General features: G+C 41.6%; 1 protein-coding gene across 1 annotated transcript in view; it reads left to right on the top strand.

Annotated features, from left to right (window-relative positions):
• RNF150 (ring finger protein 150) overlaps positions 1-13,776 on the top strand; it is a 244,582-nt gene that overhangs the window by 184,404 nt on the left and 46,402 nt on the right. Inside the window, exon 5 of the mRNA XM_068542539.1 lies at positions 10,076-10,172. Coding sequence (XP_068398640.1) covers positions 10,076-10,172 — 97 coding nt within the window. The remainder of the gene's footprint in view (positions 1-10,075; positions 10,173-13,776) is intronic.

Below are 13,776 nucleotides of genomic sequence, written 5' to 3'. Positions count from 1 at the left end.
CCTATAATAGAATTAGGGCAGGGAGCATTAACACCTCTTTATTTAACTAAAAGAAAACCTTAACTCATAGGGTCATAGGGTCCAAAGCACAGCGAGGTTTCTGACTTCTAGACCAGTACTCTTTCCAAGGTCCTGGTACCACTGCTAGGCTTTTGACACCTTAGCCCCACCCTTCCCCTGCCCCATGAGGGTGCTCTGCCATACACTCAACTCTCTGGGGCTCTAGTTTTGGCTAAAAGTCTGCCTCAGAAACCCCTATCTCACTCTAAGCCAATGTCTAAGAACCCCAAGGAATCCAGATCAACTCTAGCCCAGCTTTAAGGGATTTGCTTTCTCCACAGTGATTCCAATCTTGTTATCCTGGGCCTGAAAACAGACCAGCCTTTTGCACAGAAGGGCAGTGTTTGTGCTACTGAAGTGAGCCATAATTTACTTTATTGCGTTCTTTTATTTTCCCCTTCATCAGGTAAAACTGCTAGCATAGCAGATTAGCTTGCCAAAACAAAGCAATTGTATTTATAACAACAGCCATGATACGGTTACAACTGGTTCTGTGTGACAGCTCTTTTTTTCCCTTTCCTTGTCCTCTTTCTCCTTTTTTTAAAAATGATGTTTACATAACCTAAATAAGGAGCATCAGGGATAAATGCAGCTCCTCAAAATTGGTCCAAACATTTCAGACCAAACCCAATAGCAGAGTCAGCCCTACAGAGAGGCACTGGGCTGGTTGGGCAGAGTTTCTGGTAGGGAGAGGCTGGTGTCTGCTTAACTGACCTCACAACGCTGCATGACCACTGCATGACCACCCCTGCAAGGACTTTCTGTATAGGAGACATAGGAAGATGAGACACCATGGAAGGAAGTAACTTGATGGTGAGGGAAAGTCTGGCTCAGGTCCATGTGTTTTTCAAAGTTCTCATTGAATTGACCTGATTTTAGGAGCAAGGGTGGAGTGAAATCCTACTTAAAATCAATGAGGGCACTTTAGATTTCCTTCCTCTGGGTAGGAATGGAGTACATTTCTCCTAAGCAATATTCATGACACTGTCTGGGCTCCGTTGACATTCTGTAAGTGTCATCACCAATGCCATTTTGGTCATTCTAACCGAGTAATGCCTGTGCCCAGATCCATAAATCAATATTCTTGAAATGAGATTTGCATGGAAGGAATGGCCCAGTGTGATGTCTACCAGACAGTCTGGGCAGAGCATGGGCTCACCAACCCCATAATGTCCTCATTAGGCCCCCAGAAGAAAGCAGAATTCTTTCATATTTTAGAGTCCATAAAAGTTCAGGAAAGTGCTTCCAGAGTAACCTCTACCATAGAAAACTCACTTGCAAGGAATAGGAGCTAAATTACTGTTAATTAAAGAATGACACTTTAGCTTCTTATTTGCCAGGTAATTTTTTTTGGCGTCTGTTTTCTTAACAACCTAAATTTATTCTCACTTTGAAGACATAAATCTAAAGTGAAATCTTTTTTTTTAACTGGATCAAAAGAGTTATGCATTTCAAAATTGATTCCACTCTGCCATATTGCCTAACCAGATCAATTTACATTCCCACCAAAAGTATATAAGACTGTTTACACCATTGCCAACATGAGCAATTATCAAATTTAAAAATAAATGCCAATTATGAACAAGAATGATCTTCTTTAATTTCCATTTTTCCGATTTTAGTTAGGAAATATTTTTACAAGTGTTTTGACACATTTATCCGAAGTCTTAAAATGAGTTTGGGCAAAAAAATTAGCAAGAAATATTTTTTACCAACAGTGTAATTCTCTATTATTGAAAGTGTATTAGAACAGACAAAATAATGTTTAAGTTGTCTGGACATAAGCTCAACAATCAATGGTTATCAATTCATTGGAATGACATTAGCTAAGCAGTAACAAACCTTTGTCCCTTTCTTTTTTTTTTTCTTTTCTCTCTTTTTCTTTTTACCTTTGTACCCCCTTCACCCATTTCTCCCACTCCTCATCCCGCACCTCTGACAACCACCAATCTGTTCTCTGTATCTATGAGCTCGTGTATGTTTGTTTCTTCGTTTTTAGATTTCACATATAAGAGAGATCATACGGTATTTGTCTTTCCCTGTCTGACTTATCCACTTAACATAATGTCCTCAAGATCCATTCATGTTGTCACAAATGGCAAGGTTTCATCCTTTTTTATGGCTGAATAATATTTCATTGTGTATATATACCACAATTTCTTTATGCATACTGTTCTAATTACTACAGCTTTGTAATATAATTTGAAATCAGGGCATGTGTTGCCTCCAGCTTTGTTCTTCTTTCTCAAGGTTTCTTTGGCTATTTGGGAGGGGAGGGTTGGTGGTTTCATACAAATTTTAGGATTATTTGTTCCATGTCTTTGAAAAATGCCACTGGAATTTTGATAGGGATTGCATTGAATCTGTAAATTGCCCTGGGTAGTATGGACATTTGAACAATACTGATTCTTCCAATCCATGAGCATGGACTATCTCTCCATTTATTTGTGTCTTCTTCAGTTTCTTTCAGTAATGTCCTATAGTTTTCAGTATGCAGTCTTTCACTTCCTTGGTTAAATTTATTCCTAGGTATTTTATTCTCTTTAATGCAGTTGTAAATGGGATCGTTTTCTGAATTTCTCTAATAGTTTGTTATTCATGTATAGAAATGCAACAGATTTTTGAGTATTGATTTTGTATCCTGCAACTTTACTGAATTCATGCATTCTAACAGTTTTTTGAAGGAGTCTTTAGGGTTTTCTATATGTAATATGTCATCTGCAAATAGTGACAGTTTTACTTCTTCCTTTCCAATTTGGAGGCCTTTTATTTCTTTTTCTTGTCTAAGTGCTCTGGTTAGTACTTCCAATACTATGTTGAATAAAAGTAGCTAAAGTGGACATCCTTTCAGCTTTTCACCATTGAATGTGATATTAGCTGTGAGTTTGTCATATCTGGCCTTCATTATGTTGAGATACTTTCCTGCCATACCTGCTTTGTTGAGAGTTTTTATCATAAATGTTGAATTTTGTCAAATGCTTTTTCTGCATCTATTGAGATGATTATTTGACTTTTATCCTTCATTTTGTTAATATGGTGTAATTGTGGATGTTGAGCCATACTTGCATCCCTGGAGTAAATCCCACTTGATCATGATGTGTGATCTCTATAATGTGTTGTTGAATTGACTTTGCTAGTATTTCGTTGAGGATTTTTGCACCTATGTTTATCAGGGATACTGGCCAGTATTTCCTTTTCTTTTGAGGTCCTTGTCTAGTTTGGGTATCAGGGTAATGCTGGCCTTATAAAATGAGTTTGGAAGAGTTCCCTCCTCTTTTATCCTTTGGAAGAATTTGAGAAGAATTGGTATTAGTTCTTCTTTGAATGTTTGGTAGAATGCACCAGTGAAGGTATCTGGTCCTGAACTTTTACTTGTTGAAGGTTTTTGATTACTGATTCAATCACCTTACTAGTAATTGGTCTGTTCAGATTTTCTATTTCATCATGATTTAGTCTTCGTAGATTGTACGTTTCTAGAAATTTATCCATTTCTTCTAGGTTGTCCAACTTGTTGGCATATAATTGTTTATAATAGTCTCTTATGGTCATTTGTACTTCTGTGGTTATCAATGATAACATCTCCTCTTGCATTTCTGATTTCATTTATTTGGGTCCTCTCTCTTTTTTTCTTCATGAGTCTAGCTAAGGACTTGTAAATTTAGTTTATCTTTTCAAAGAACCAGCTCTTCGTTTCATTGATCTTCTCTGTTGTCTTTTTAGCATCTATTTCATTTATTTCTGCTCTAATCTTGTTATTTCTCTCCTTCTACTAACTTTGGGCTCCATTTGTTCTTCTTTGTGTCTTTTGTCCTTTAACTGTGATAAAAACCCTCTGTTGGGTTATCACAGACTATTACTTCAGAGGGCTGTCAGTTGAAGGACATTGTCATAAAACATAGAAGAGAAAACTGAGCCACAGGTAACTTAAATTACTTGCCAAAGATCACAGAACTAAGGAGGGGTCTTCAAACCCTGAAAGCAGAGCACATACTCAGCTGCTGCGACATATGTGAGAAAACAAAATAGGAAGAAAAAGAAAAGAAACCGACTGTCCTTGGCAGTTTGGAGAAAAGGGGTGGGATGTTCAGGGAAGAGAAGGGACATCTGAGCTGTGACTTGAATTATGAGCAAGATTTGCCACACCAAAAAAAAATTTTTTTAATTGAGAAGGACACTCCAGAGTTATGGTGAGAATGTGAGGTAAACATGGGGGTAGAGCAGAAGATGTGACAAGGACCAGATTGGGTGAGCCTTCTTTGTGTGCTGAGACTTTGTGTTGTAGGCAGTGGGAAGCAGCTGAAGCATTTCACATGTGGGGAGTGATATCATATTTGTATTTTAGAAAGCTAAGGCAGGAAAGAGAAACCAGACCAGGCTGGGAAGAGCCTTGAAAAAAAGTGGATATTTCTTTCTGTGATACTTCATGATACAGATTTGAAAGCTTGTGCAAAAGTAATGGAGCTGCCAACTAACATTTACCAGATTTATTGGGCAGTGGAGAGCGGGGGAGGACAAAGCATTTCAAGGCCAGTGTTACCGTCTTTCCAAATAAAGCAAGCAGACTGATGGCTAAGTGTAGGCCTGATGAGGCCAATATTTGACAGCTTTTCCTTCTGTAGCCAAATGAATACACTTAAGGCAGGCGACTTTTCCTCTGGTTTTGCTCAATTCCCAACCTCTGTAACTAAGGTACTGCCCCCTTGAAGCTGGAGCACAAAAATACATTGGGGTGCTTCCCTGGTGGTGCAGTGGTTGAGAATCCACCTGCCAATGCAGGGGACACAGGTTTGAGCCCTGGTCCGGGAAGATCCCACATGCCGCGGAGCAACTAAGCCCATACGCCACAACTACTGAGCCTGCGCTCTAGAGCCCGTGAGCCACAATGAAGACCCAACACAGCCATAAATAAATAAATAAATAAATAAATACATAAATAAATACATAAATAAATACATAAATAAATAAATAAATAAACAAACAAACAAACAAAGTTACCACAACTCCCCCTGTCTTGCTCATGACAGTTCAGTGTGGGAAGGAAGGACGTGGAGTGTAGATTTGGGTACAAACACCGAGAGCAGGACTGGGTTTGAGTCCCAGCTCTGCAGTTTACTAGCTCTTTGGATAATTTAATTTACTTTAACCAGCTTCAGCTTCCTCCTCCATAAAATGAGAACAATAATTTCTACCTCATAGGGCTGTCGTGAATGAATAATGTATGTAACGTGCTTGGTACAAAGCAGGCATTTGATAACCAGTGGATACTGTTTATTAATTAAATTCTGTTTATTCATTAAACACTGACTCTTAAATCATTGACAACTTCGCAAATAAGATTCAGAAGCTCTGAAGAAACATTTTGACTCCCCATAGAAGCACTGGATAGATCTTATCTAAACATGTTGCCTAGGAGAATGGGATTCTTTGGTCCCTGAGTGACTCACGTTCTTTGAGCACTATTTCATCAAGGGGAATGAAACAGCTTGCATTGGTGCCAAAAGGAAAGCCCCAGGATCCTAATCTCCATGGGAGGGTAGCAGGGTCTAAGAAAGCCTGCAAAAGTAAATGAGATAGAAAAGCCAGAACAGTCCCCTTCTGCCTCCCGGTGGGGAAAACCTGTCATTTAATTGAGGGGGGAATCGCACATATAGGTGAAAGGACAATAGAAAACAAGAATGATATTGCTTATATGTGGAATCTAAAAAATAGGTACCAATGAACTTATTTACAAAACAGAAGTAGAGTCACAGATGTAGAAAACAAACTTATGTTTACCAGGGGGGAAGGAAGAAAGGGATAAATTGGGAGAGTGGGACTGACATATACACACTACTATATATAAAATAGATAACTAATAAGGACTTACTGTATAGCACAGGGAACTCTACTCAGTACTCTGTAATGACCTATATGGGAAAAAGAGTCTGAAAAAAGAATGGATATATGTATATGTATAACTGATTCACTTTGCTGTACACCTGAAACTAACACAACGTTGTAAATCAACTATACTTCAATAAACAATTTTTTTAATTTATAAATAAATAAACAAAAAACAAACAAACAAATAAATAAATAAATAAAAAAGAACCCAAAGATGTGGAAACAAGTTTAGCAGGGGTTTGTCATTCCTGCCCCCCAAATGGGAACTTATTATATTATTCATAATCATCTCAGTATTACGATGCAGTGATTGGCATCATCTTTTGTCAGGGGTTTGAAGAACTCTTTGTAAAAGGTATGCTTCCCTTTGGTGAATAAGAAAGGAGAAGAGTTTTGAACAACCCTCGGTTGTATTTCCAGCTCGTCAGGATCGTTAGGAGATAGACTATCTCATCCCGTTCTTCCTCTGTATGTACTTTCTCATGCAGCCTTTGTTACAACATGGGAAGGGACAGTGCCCTGCTGCGAATCGTACAAATAGAATGAGTGAGATAGACTTGGCCCTAGAGATGTTTGTTGAACTGTTGGTGCATTTCACTAAACTCCAGATTCTTTCCCTGTTCCTTTATTTATTTAGTCTAGTGACTTTTATTTTTCTTTCCATATGGGAGGGAAAAAATTGTTTGCAATCCCAATTGTAAGGAAGTAGTCTTCCTATTTGGTCAACACAAGAAATATGGTATTAGGAATAAATGAATGTTAGTTAATAGCCAACACGATCACCCTGTGTATCATTTTAGCACTGTTTTTGTTGTCCTTAGTTCTCCCTTTGATTTTTTTTTAAATTTACAGTTACTTGCTTTCAGCACTAGAAAGTTTAGAGAAGAAATCAGAGTGATAACCTAATATCTAAAAACAAGATGTGATAGTGGTATTAATAAGATGAATGATAGCTTACAATTAAGGATGATCAGGACTTATAGTTTAAGCTTCATGGACATTATTTATTCCCTCTCTCTCATACACAAATACACACACACACACACACACACAGACTCAATCACTGGCAAACTCCATACCATATAAGACAAAATTTCCATATAAAACAAAACTTCACAGATGAGGAATGAAGTCTTGGAGAGCTAATCCTTGCCTAAGATCAAACAGCCAGAAAATGATGAATCCATAAGGGTGACTCTTCAATGACCTTTTCTGTTGTAGTTCCCAGGGAACCACTGAAGCACTGTGATACCGCCTTGAAGGAAAGGACCTTGTCTTATTCATCTTGGTGCCCAGCTCCTAGTGCAGAACAGAATGAAACAAGGGGGTGACGTAACTAGCACTTTTCTGGGCGAAGATAAATCTGGCAAGGATGAGTGGGATGAAAAGAACAGGGAAAGATTGGTGGCGTGGAGGGCGGTTTAGATGTTAGTACAACAACACAGAAAAAGAGTTAATGAGATCATGAATGAGGGAGTGGCATGGCAAAAAGAAAATAGGCAATGAAGGTAGAAGAGATTTAGGAAGAATGAGTCCGTGGGACTTGATGGCCATGTGTAGGCAGTGAGGAGTTCCAGGCCTTTTGAGAAATATCCATTCATGTAGCAAATATTTCTGAAGCGTCCTCTGTGTGCCAAGATCTAGTCTAGTTGCTGGGGATCTAACAGTGAATTAGATAAATGAAGATTTTGCTCTCGTAGAGCTTATATTCTCGTTGGAGGATGTAACAGTCAGAGTTCTCCAGACAGCCACTGTATCCCACTATATATTCTTAAGGAATTAGCTTATGTGATGATAGGGTCTGGCAAGCCTGAAATCTGTAGGGCAGGTCTACAGGCTGGAAACGCTGAGCAGGGGCTGGTGCTGCCATCTTGAGGCGGAGTTTTTTCTTCCTCAGGGAAACCAGTTTTGCTGTTAAGGCTCTTCAACTGATTGGATCAGGCCCACCCAGATTATTTAGAATAATCTCCTTTATTTAAAGTCAACAGACTGTAGATATGAATCACATCTGCAGACTACCCTAAATTAGTGTTCGATTGAATAACTGGTGCTATAGTCTAGCCAAGTTGCCACATGAAACTAACCATCACAGAGGAGATGTAAGAATGACCAGTGCAGACAGAGAAGTCACTCAGGGTGTAAGAGTAAGTACCAGCTTCTGTGTGTGGGAGACTCAGGGAAGCCTCCTCTGCAGGAATAGATGTATCTTCATCTTACACATGAGGCAGAGGAGACGTGGGAATGTTAAGTGACTTATTTAGGCTAAAACAGCTAATGATTGACCCTGCTGTCTTTCTGACTTCCAGCACATGTGCAGGAAACACAACAGAGCCTGCCTCCCAGGAATGGTCAAAGGGACCAGAATGCCTGGCTTTCTTTTCCCCAGAAGGAACACCAGTGGGTGAGCAAATTTAGATCAGGCACTTGTTTTCTGAACGTAGAGCCTGAACACAGAGAGGTCGATTATTGCTTTGGGGTAGGGGTGCAGGGGGACACTTCACCCCGCATCAGCCCCTCCCTCCTGCTGCTGCCCTGGCACTGGCCTTCTTCCTGTGCCCAGGTCAGGGCTTTTGTACAAGCCAGTCATTCTGCCTAGAAGACTCTTCTTCCTCTCCTCCCCTTCCTGTGGACAATGTCTGTGTAGCCCTCCAGGGTCTGAGCTAAGGCACCTCGTCAGGGAAACTTTCTCTGTGTACCCAAACTAGGATACATCTCCCAGGTACAAGCCCCCTACCAACTCCGTGTTCTGCTAATGTGTACTTAGCGCTATTGTCGTGAAGTAGTTTATCTCTGTTTTATTAGTGTCTGCCTCTCCGATTATCCTCCCAAAGAGGAGGAGCCAAATCACTATCGTGCTGATTCCCAGTGAGGAGCACAGTTTTTGGCAGATATTACTTGTCACGTGGATGCACGGATAAAGGAATGAATGAATGGGATATATTTACTTGTGAGCAGTGAATCTGTAGGGCATTCTAAATAATGACCTGGAAACACACGACACATTCAGGTTGCTCCTCTCCTTTTCCTAATCCCCAATCCGATCATGTCCTGTACACAGCTAATGCTATCCTTGGGACATGGGTTCTTCTCCACGTCAGTTTCAGAAGTGGCACTTCTTGAACTCTTCTCTGATTTGAGGGATCCTTGGTACGCATTGGAGCCTCAAGCCTTCTAATGCAAAGACAGCTGTTCGAACTGTTAGCACAATAAAAGATGAGAGTGAGGGAAGAGAGTGCAAGGGTTCCAGGAATAGTGCAGCATGGATGGCGTGTCCTAAGGATGCCCTCATACTTGACAGATGGTTCTCTCTCTTCTTGCCCCAGGCAGGAAATTCTGACTGCTTCTGCCTGTGGTCTGGAGTCGTGTGCGTGAGAAGACAAGCTTCCGATTCGAGCAGCCCCTAACGTCTCTGAGTGGGCTCTTGTGGGCCACGTTGAGAGGAAGTTTAGTCAGGACTCCCCACCCCCGCACCTACTAAATGCCCCCCTTATCCTGTCACTCAGAGGAAGACTCCAGAGGGCTGGCGCATGAGGCTGGTGATGGAGTTGAGCGCATCAGCTGTACAAACAGGAAAGCTTACGGTACCTCTCACTCTGGCTTCTGATGTGAGAGGCACCAGCCATATCAACTTAAAACATCACTTGTGCTGTGAAATGCTTGCAGGAACTCTTCTGCCCTTTTGTGTGAGACCCCAAATATCTACAGAAATGAGGCTTTATTTTGCAGTTTTCTTCTGACTGTAGGAAAAGAAATTTTGGATTGATTTAAAAGTAGCAACTCTCAGGTTATCCTGCAAGGTCTGCACAAATTTCCCCACTTGCCTTCTTTCCATTCAAGATTCTTCCTGTCGAGAAAGAGAGAAATTTCTCTGTTTCTACACTCTCTGCATTTTCTGAAACTTGGAAGGCTCAGCTGCAAATCATAGAGGACCCTCCTGGGAGCCAGACAGATGTTGACTGTATCACCGCAGGGTGTAACAGGAAGCATTACTGGCCCAGGTGTTCGGAGATGGAGGTCCGAGTCTTGGCTCTGCCAGCGAGCAGTGCGTGACCTTGGACAGGTCTCTGGGCTGGAGTGGACTAGGTGCTCTCCGCAGGTACCGCCGCGCTAAGATGTATGGTTCTCATTGCAGGCATCTTTTCCACAAGTCCTGTGTTGACCCCTGGCTCCTAGACCATCGCACCTGTCCCATGTGCAAGATGAACATTCTTAAAGCCCTAGGGATCCCGGTAAGCACAGCACAGCCTCCAGCATCTTCGTGTCTGTCTTTCTGCCTTTCCCACAAAGCAGGGCAAAAACAGCATCCCTGGATTTTCTGTGTCCCCTCAATCCCATAGCAGTGGCGTCACCTGATGAGGCCCTCAGAGCACTCCCATGCCTGGATATATTTCTCCTCTCACTTTTTCTCAATCTGAGGACATCGTGACCCTCTCGGCATGTCCATTGTATTTGTCTGTGCGTTGAGATGCTGCCTGAGCAGCTCACAGGCCCCTCTTCTGGGCTGCAGTGGGTGAGAGCAGGTGGGACACCCACAGAGGCCTCTGGGGCCAGTTGTACACTGATGACACTCTTGTGTCATTTACCTGCGCTGTCATCAAGCAGACCCGCACGCCACACTTTCTGATGTTTCCCCACCATCGCCTAGCTTCCAGAGGAAACAAGCTCTTCCCAACGATGGGAGGGGAGGCCATCCACTGGGAATCTGGCTCAGGGGCCTCTGCTGAACTCAGATCTCCATGGCGCGCTTGAGTGAGGAGGAAACCAGAGCCACAACCACTGAATTCTAGCGCTACCCTCAAGCTGGCGCCCTCAGTTATATGTTTTATCAAACTTAGTCATTCCCCCTGTGCAAAGAGAATCCCCCCGGCTGGCTGGCTTGATGCTCCAGGGAAAGACTTTTCAGGGACCATATCGAGTGAAGGCCACGGGCTGGTGAGACACCATCTGCCGTGGTGAGGGCAGGAAGCAAGCCAGGCCACCAGACCCGAGGGCTGCGCAGAGATGCGGGAACAACGTAGGCGCCGTCTGAAAGAAGCTAGACAAACAGCATACAGAGACCGGCCTCCCCCTTCGCCCTCCGCTTTGCTATCTCCTCCTCTTGTCATTCCTCACTACTAATGGCAGAGAATAAATAGAATTTTAAAAGTCCCAAGATGTCACTGAAGAAGAAAGGATCAGATCAGATATCAAAGGCTTCCTTTAATGCCAAAGGGCTAATTATCCCAGGAAGATCAGAGTGACTCTGTTTGAGAGGGCACACCTGAAGCATCACGAGGTCATGGATTGGCTGAATTTTCTACCCTGCCTCCCTGCCAGGTGTATGCTGATTTTTTTTTTTTTTAACAGTCGATACACCAAACACAAATCGATTTGTGTGACTATAGCTTTGAGCTAGGTTTTGAAAGGCAATGCATTAAATTTTCAGACCAGAGTTGTGAAGGCATAATACCTTCAAGGTGAAAAATCACTGACAGTGAACATGAAACATGAGTAAAAACCCAACATCTCTATCAGATACTAGGGACTTAGAAAATTAAACTCGCTGTTTGCATGTTCCACATTTCTGGCTCTAACTGGTTCTTACCGGTGTCTGATTTTAGTCTTTGTTTTGTTGTTGTTAACTGAGTGGCCTTGTGCCTGCCCGTGCCGTAAGGCAAGTAAATATAAGTGGAAAGCTAAGAGCTGGGGACATTTTCATTTTGTAAGTGGATTTCTCTCAAATGAACTAAAGAATGAGAGCACGGCTCACGGATGGTGAAATTCCTATTACAGTGGTATCTTCTCCCATTATATTTTGCCAAGAGAAATAAAAGACTGAACCTGACAGGGGCAGGTCCTTTATTGTCAAGAGTGTTTTCAATCCCCTTATCTACATTCAAGTGCTTCATCCTATTTCTCTCCAGTCAGGTCTAGGGGGTGTCTTTGCAGGATGACAGATCACATCCGTAAGTGCTCCTGTAAGGTACCATATAACACGGGCCTTTTTTATCCCAGCACACACCATCTCCTATCACTATTATCCTGGTATAAATAAGATGATTGTAAACGAATAGAAAATCCCGTGCAGCCGGTATATTCACTAGTCCCTAACTATTTCGCATCTGGTTTATTTGAGGAGTTCTCCCTGCTAACCTGAATTTGAAAACCTATAGGCTGTTCACTTACAGATGGTATTTGACATCTCTTACTAAACATTATGACTGTCATTTCTCTTAGAGGTATATAAATTGGGTTTCTATTCAAAATATTATTCTATTTGATGAACCATTTCGAGTGGATATCAACTGTGAGGTTCTGTAAGGTGGGTCTGTTAAATATTGTATCTAAGCCACATTATTCGTTCATGCTCTCATTAACAGTCTCACTGAGCTAATTCGCTCTTTCTCTTTTCCTCTACTCACCTCTGTTAGAGACATAACTATTCCTGCTAGCCCACAAAGTAAAAGCGAACACCCTGCCTCAAAACTAATAAAATAATGCTATAAAAAGAAAAAAGAGAGAAAACAGGAACTTGATCAACAAGCAAAGTCAACATTGTGAAAAATATGTCAGCTGTTCTTGCATCTGTGGTCACATTCAGATGCTTATGGCTGGAAGAACAGCCAGCACAAGGATCCGCACTTGGAACTCTTTTCCTCCCTGATACCCGCACACAACTTGGATCTGCATCTTTACATAGCATAGTGGAGGGAAAGAAGTTATTTTTTCTTCTGCCCTCCTCGGTTCTCCAGCTGGGCCCTGTAAATTAGACTTGTAAAAGACAGATTGAGAAGAGAAAATCAAACAGAAGTTTATGAACACATGCATCATGTGTGCACATAGGAGCACTTGGCAATGAGTGACTCAGAGGGGTGGTTAGAACTTCGGCTTCTGTAGCATCTTCAAAAAAGAGCAATAAATTTTTAGAGAAGTGACAAGACAAAGGGAAAGGACTTTGAGTTTCTAGGACAGCAAATTGCGGGGAGGTAAATATATGGGGGAGACCAATGGCAGATAAGGGCATGTCAGTTAGGTTTGTTGTATGTTCCATTTTGGCGTCAACTCCCAGTCGCTGGTGATAAGAATGTTCTTCTCTTTCTGGTACAGAGAGGGGGACCCCCTTACAAATTTATGTCTTGCTTTTAGGCAAATAGGGGGAAGGCAGAGAGCATTTCTTTACCCAGTTCTCAATTGTTTCAGCTAAAAACAGTTTCTATGCCAACAATAGCATATTTTGGCAGTGGCATACTCTGCTACCCTTCAAAGGCGTACTTTACCTTTGCCCAGAAATTGAATTTCTTTAAGTATTTTCTCAAATCTTCCCTTCACTGATCTCGGATCTGGGCAGATACTAACATTCCCAAGTTTTCAGAGCAGTAAACTGAGACTTAGGTAAAATTTCCAAATCAACATTTACTGAGCACTTAATAATTGTCAGGTACTATGTGAGGGCTTGGAACTCAAGGTCAATATAGTGTAATTGCTTCACTTTAAAAAGCTTGTGTCTCACTTGTGTGTGGAATCTACGTGGCATAGAAACAGAACAGATTTGTGGTTGCCAGGGGCAGGAAGTGGGGAGGGTGAAATGGGTGAGGGGGTCAGAAGGTACAAACTTCCGGTTACGAAATAAGTAGGTCCCGGGGATGTAATACACCGCATGGTGACTCTAATACAATACACAATACTGTATTGTATATTTGAAAGTTGCTACGAGAGTAGATCTTAAAAGTTCTCATCACAAGAATAAAAATTTTGTAACCATGTGAGGTGATGGATATCAACTAAACTTATTGTGGTGATCGTTTTGCGACATACACACGTATCAAATCATCATGTTGTACAACTTAAACTAAT

The sequence above is a fragment of the Eschrichtius robustus genome, chromosome 4 (assembly GCF_028021215.1).
Source record: "Eschrichtius robustus isolate mEscRob2 chromosome 4, mEscRob2.pri, whole genome shotgun sequence".
Lineage (NCBI taxonomy): Eukaryota > Metazoa > Chordata > Mammalia > Artiodactyla > Eschrichtiidae > Eschrichtius > Eschrichtius robustus.
The sequence above is the reverse complement of the archived record's forward strand: the minus strand, read 5'-3'. Positions and strand labels throughout refer to the sequence as shown.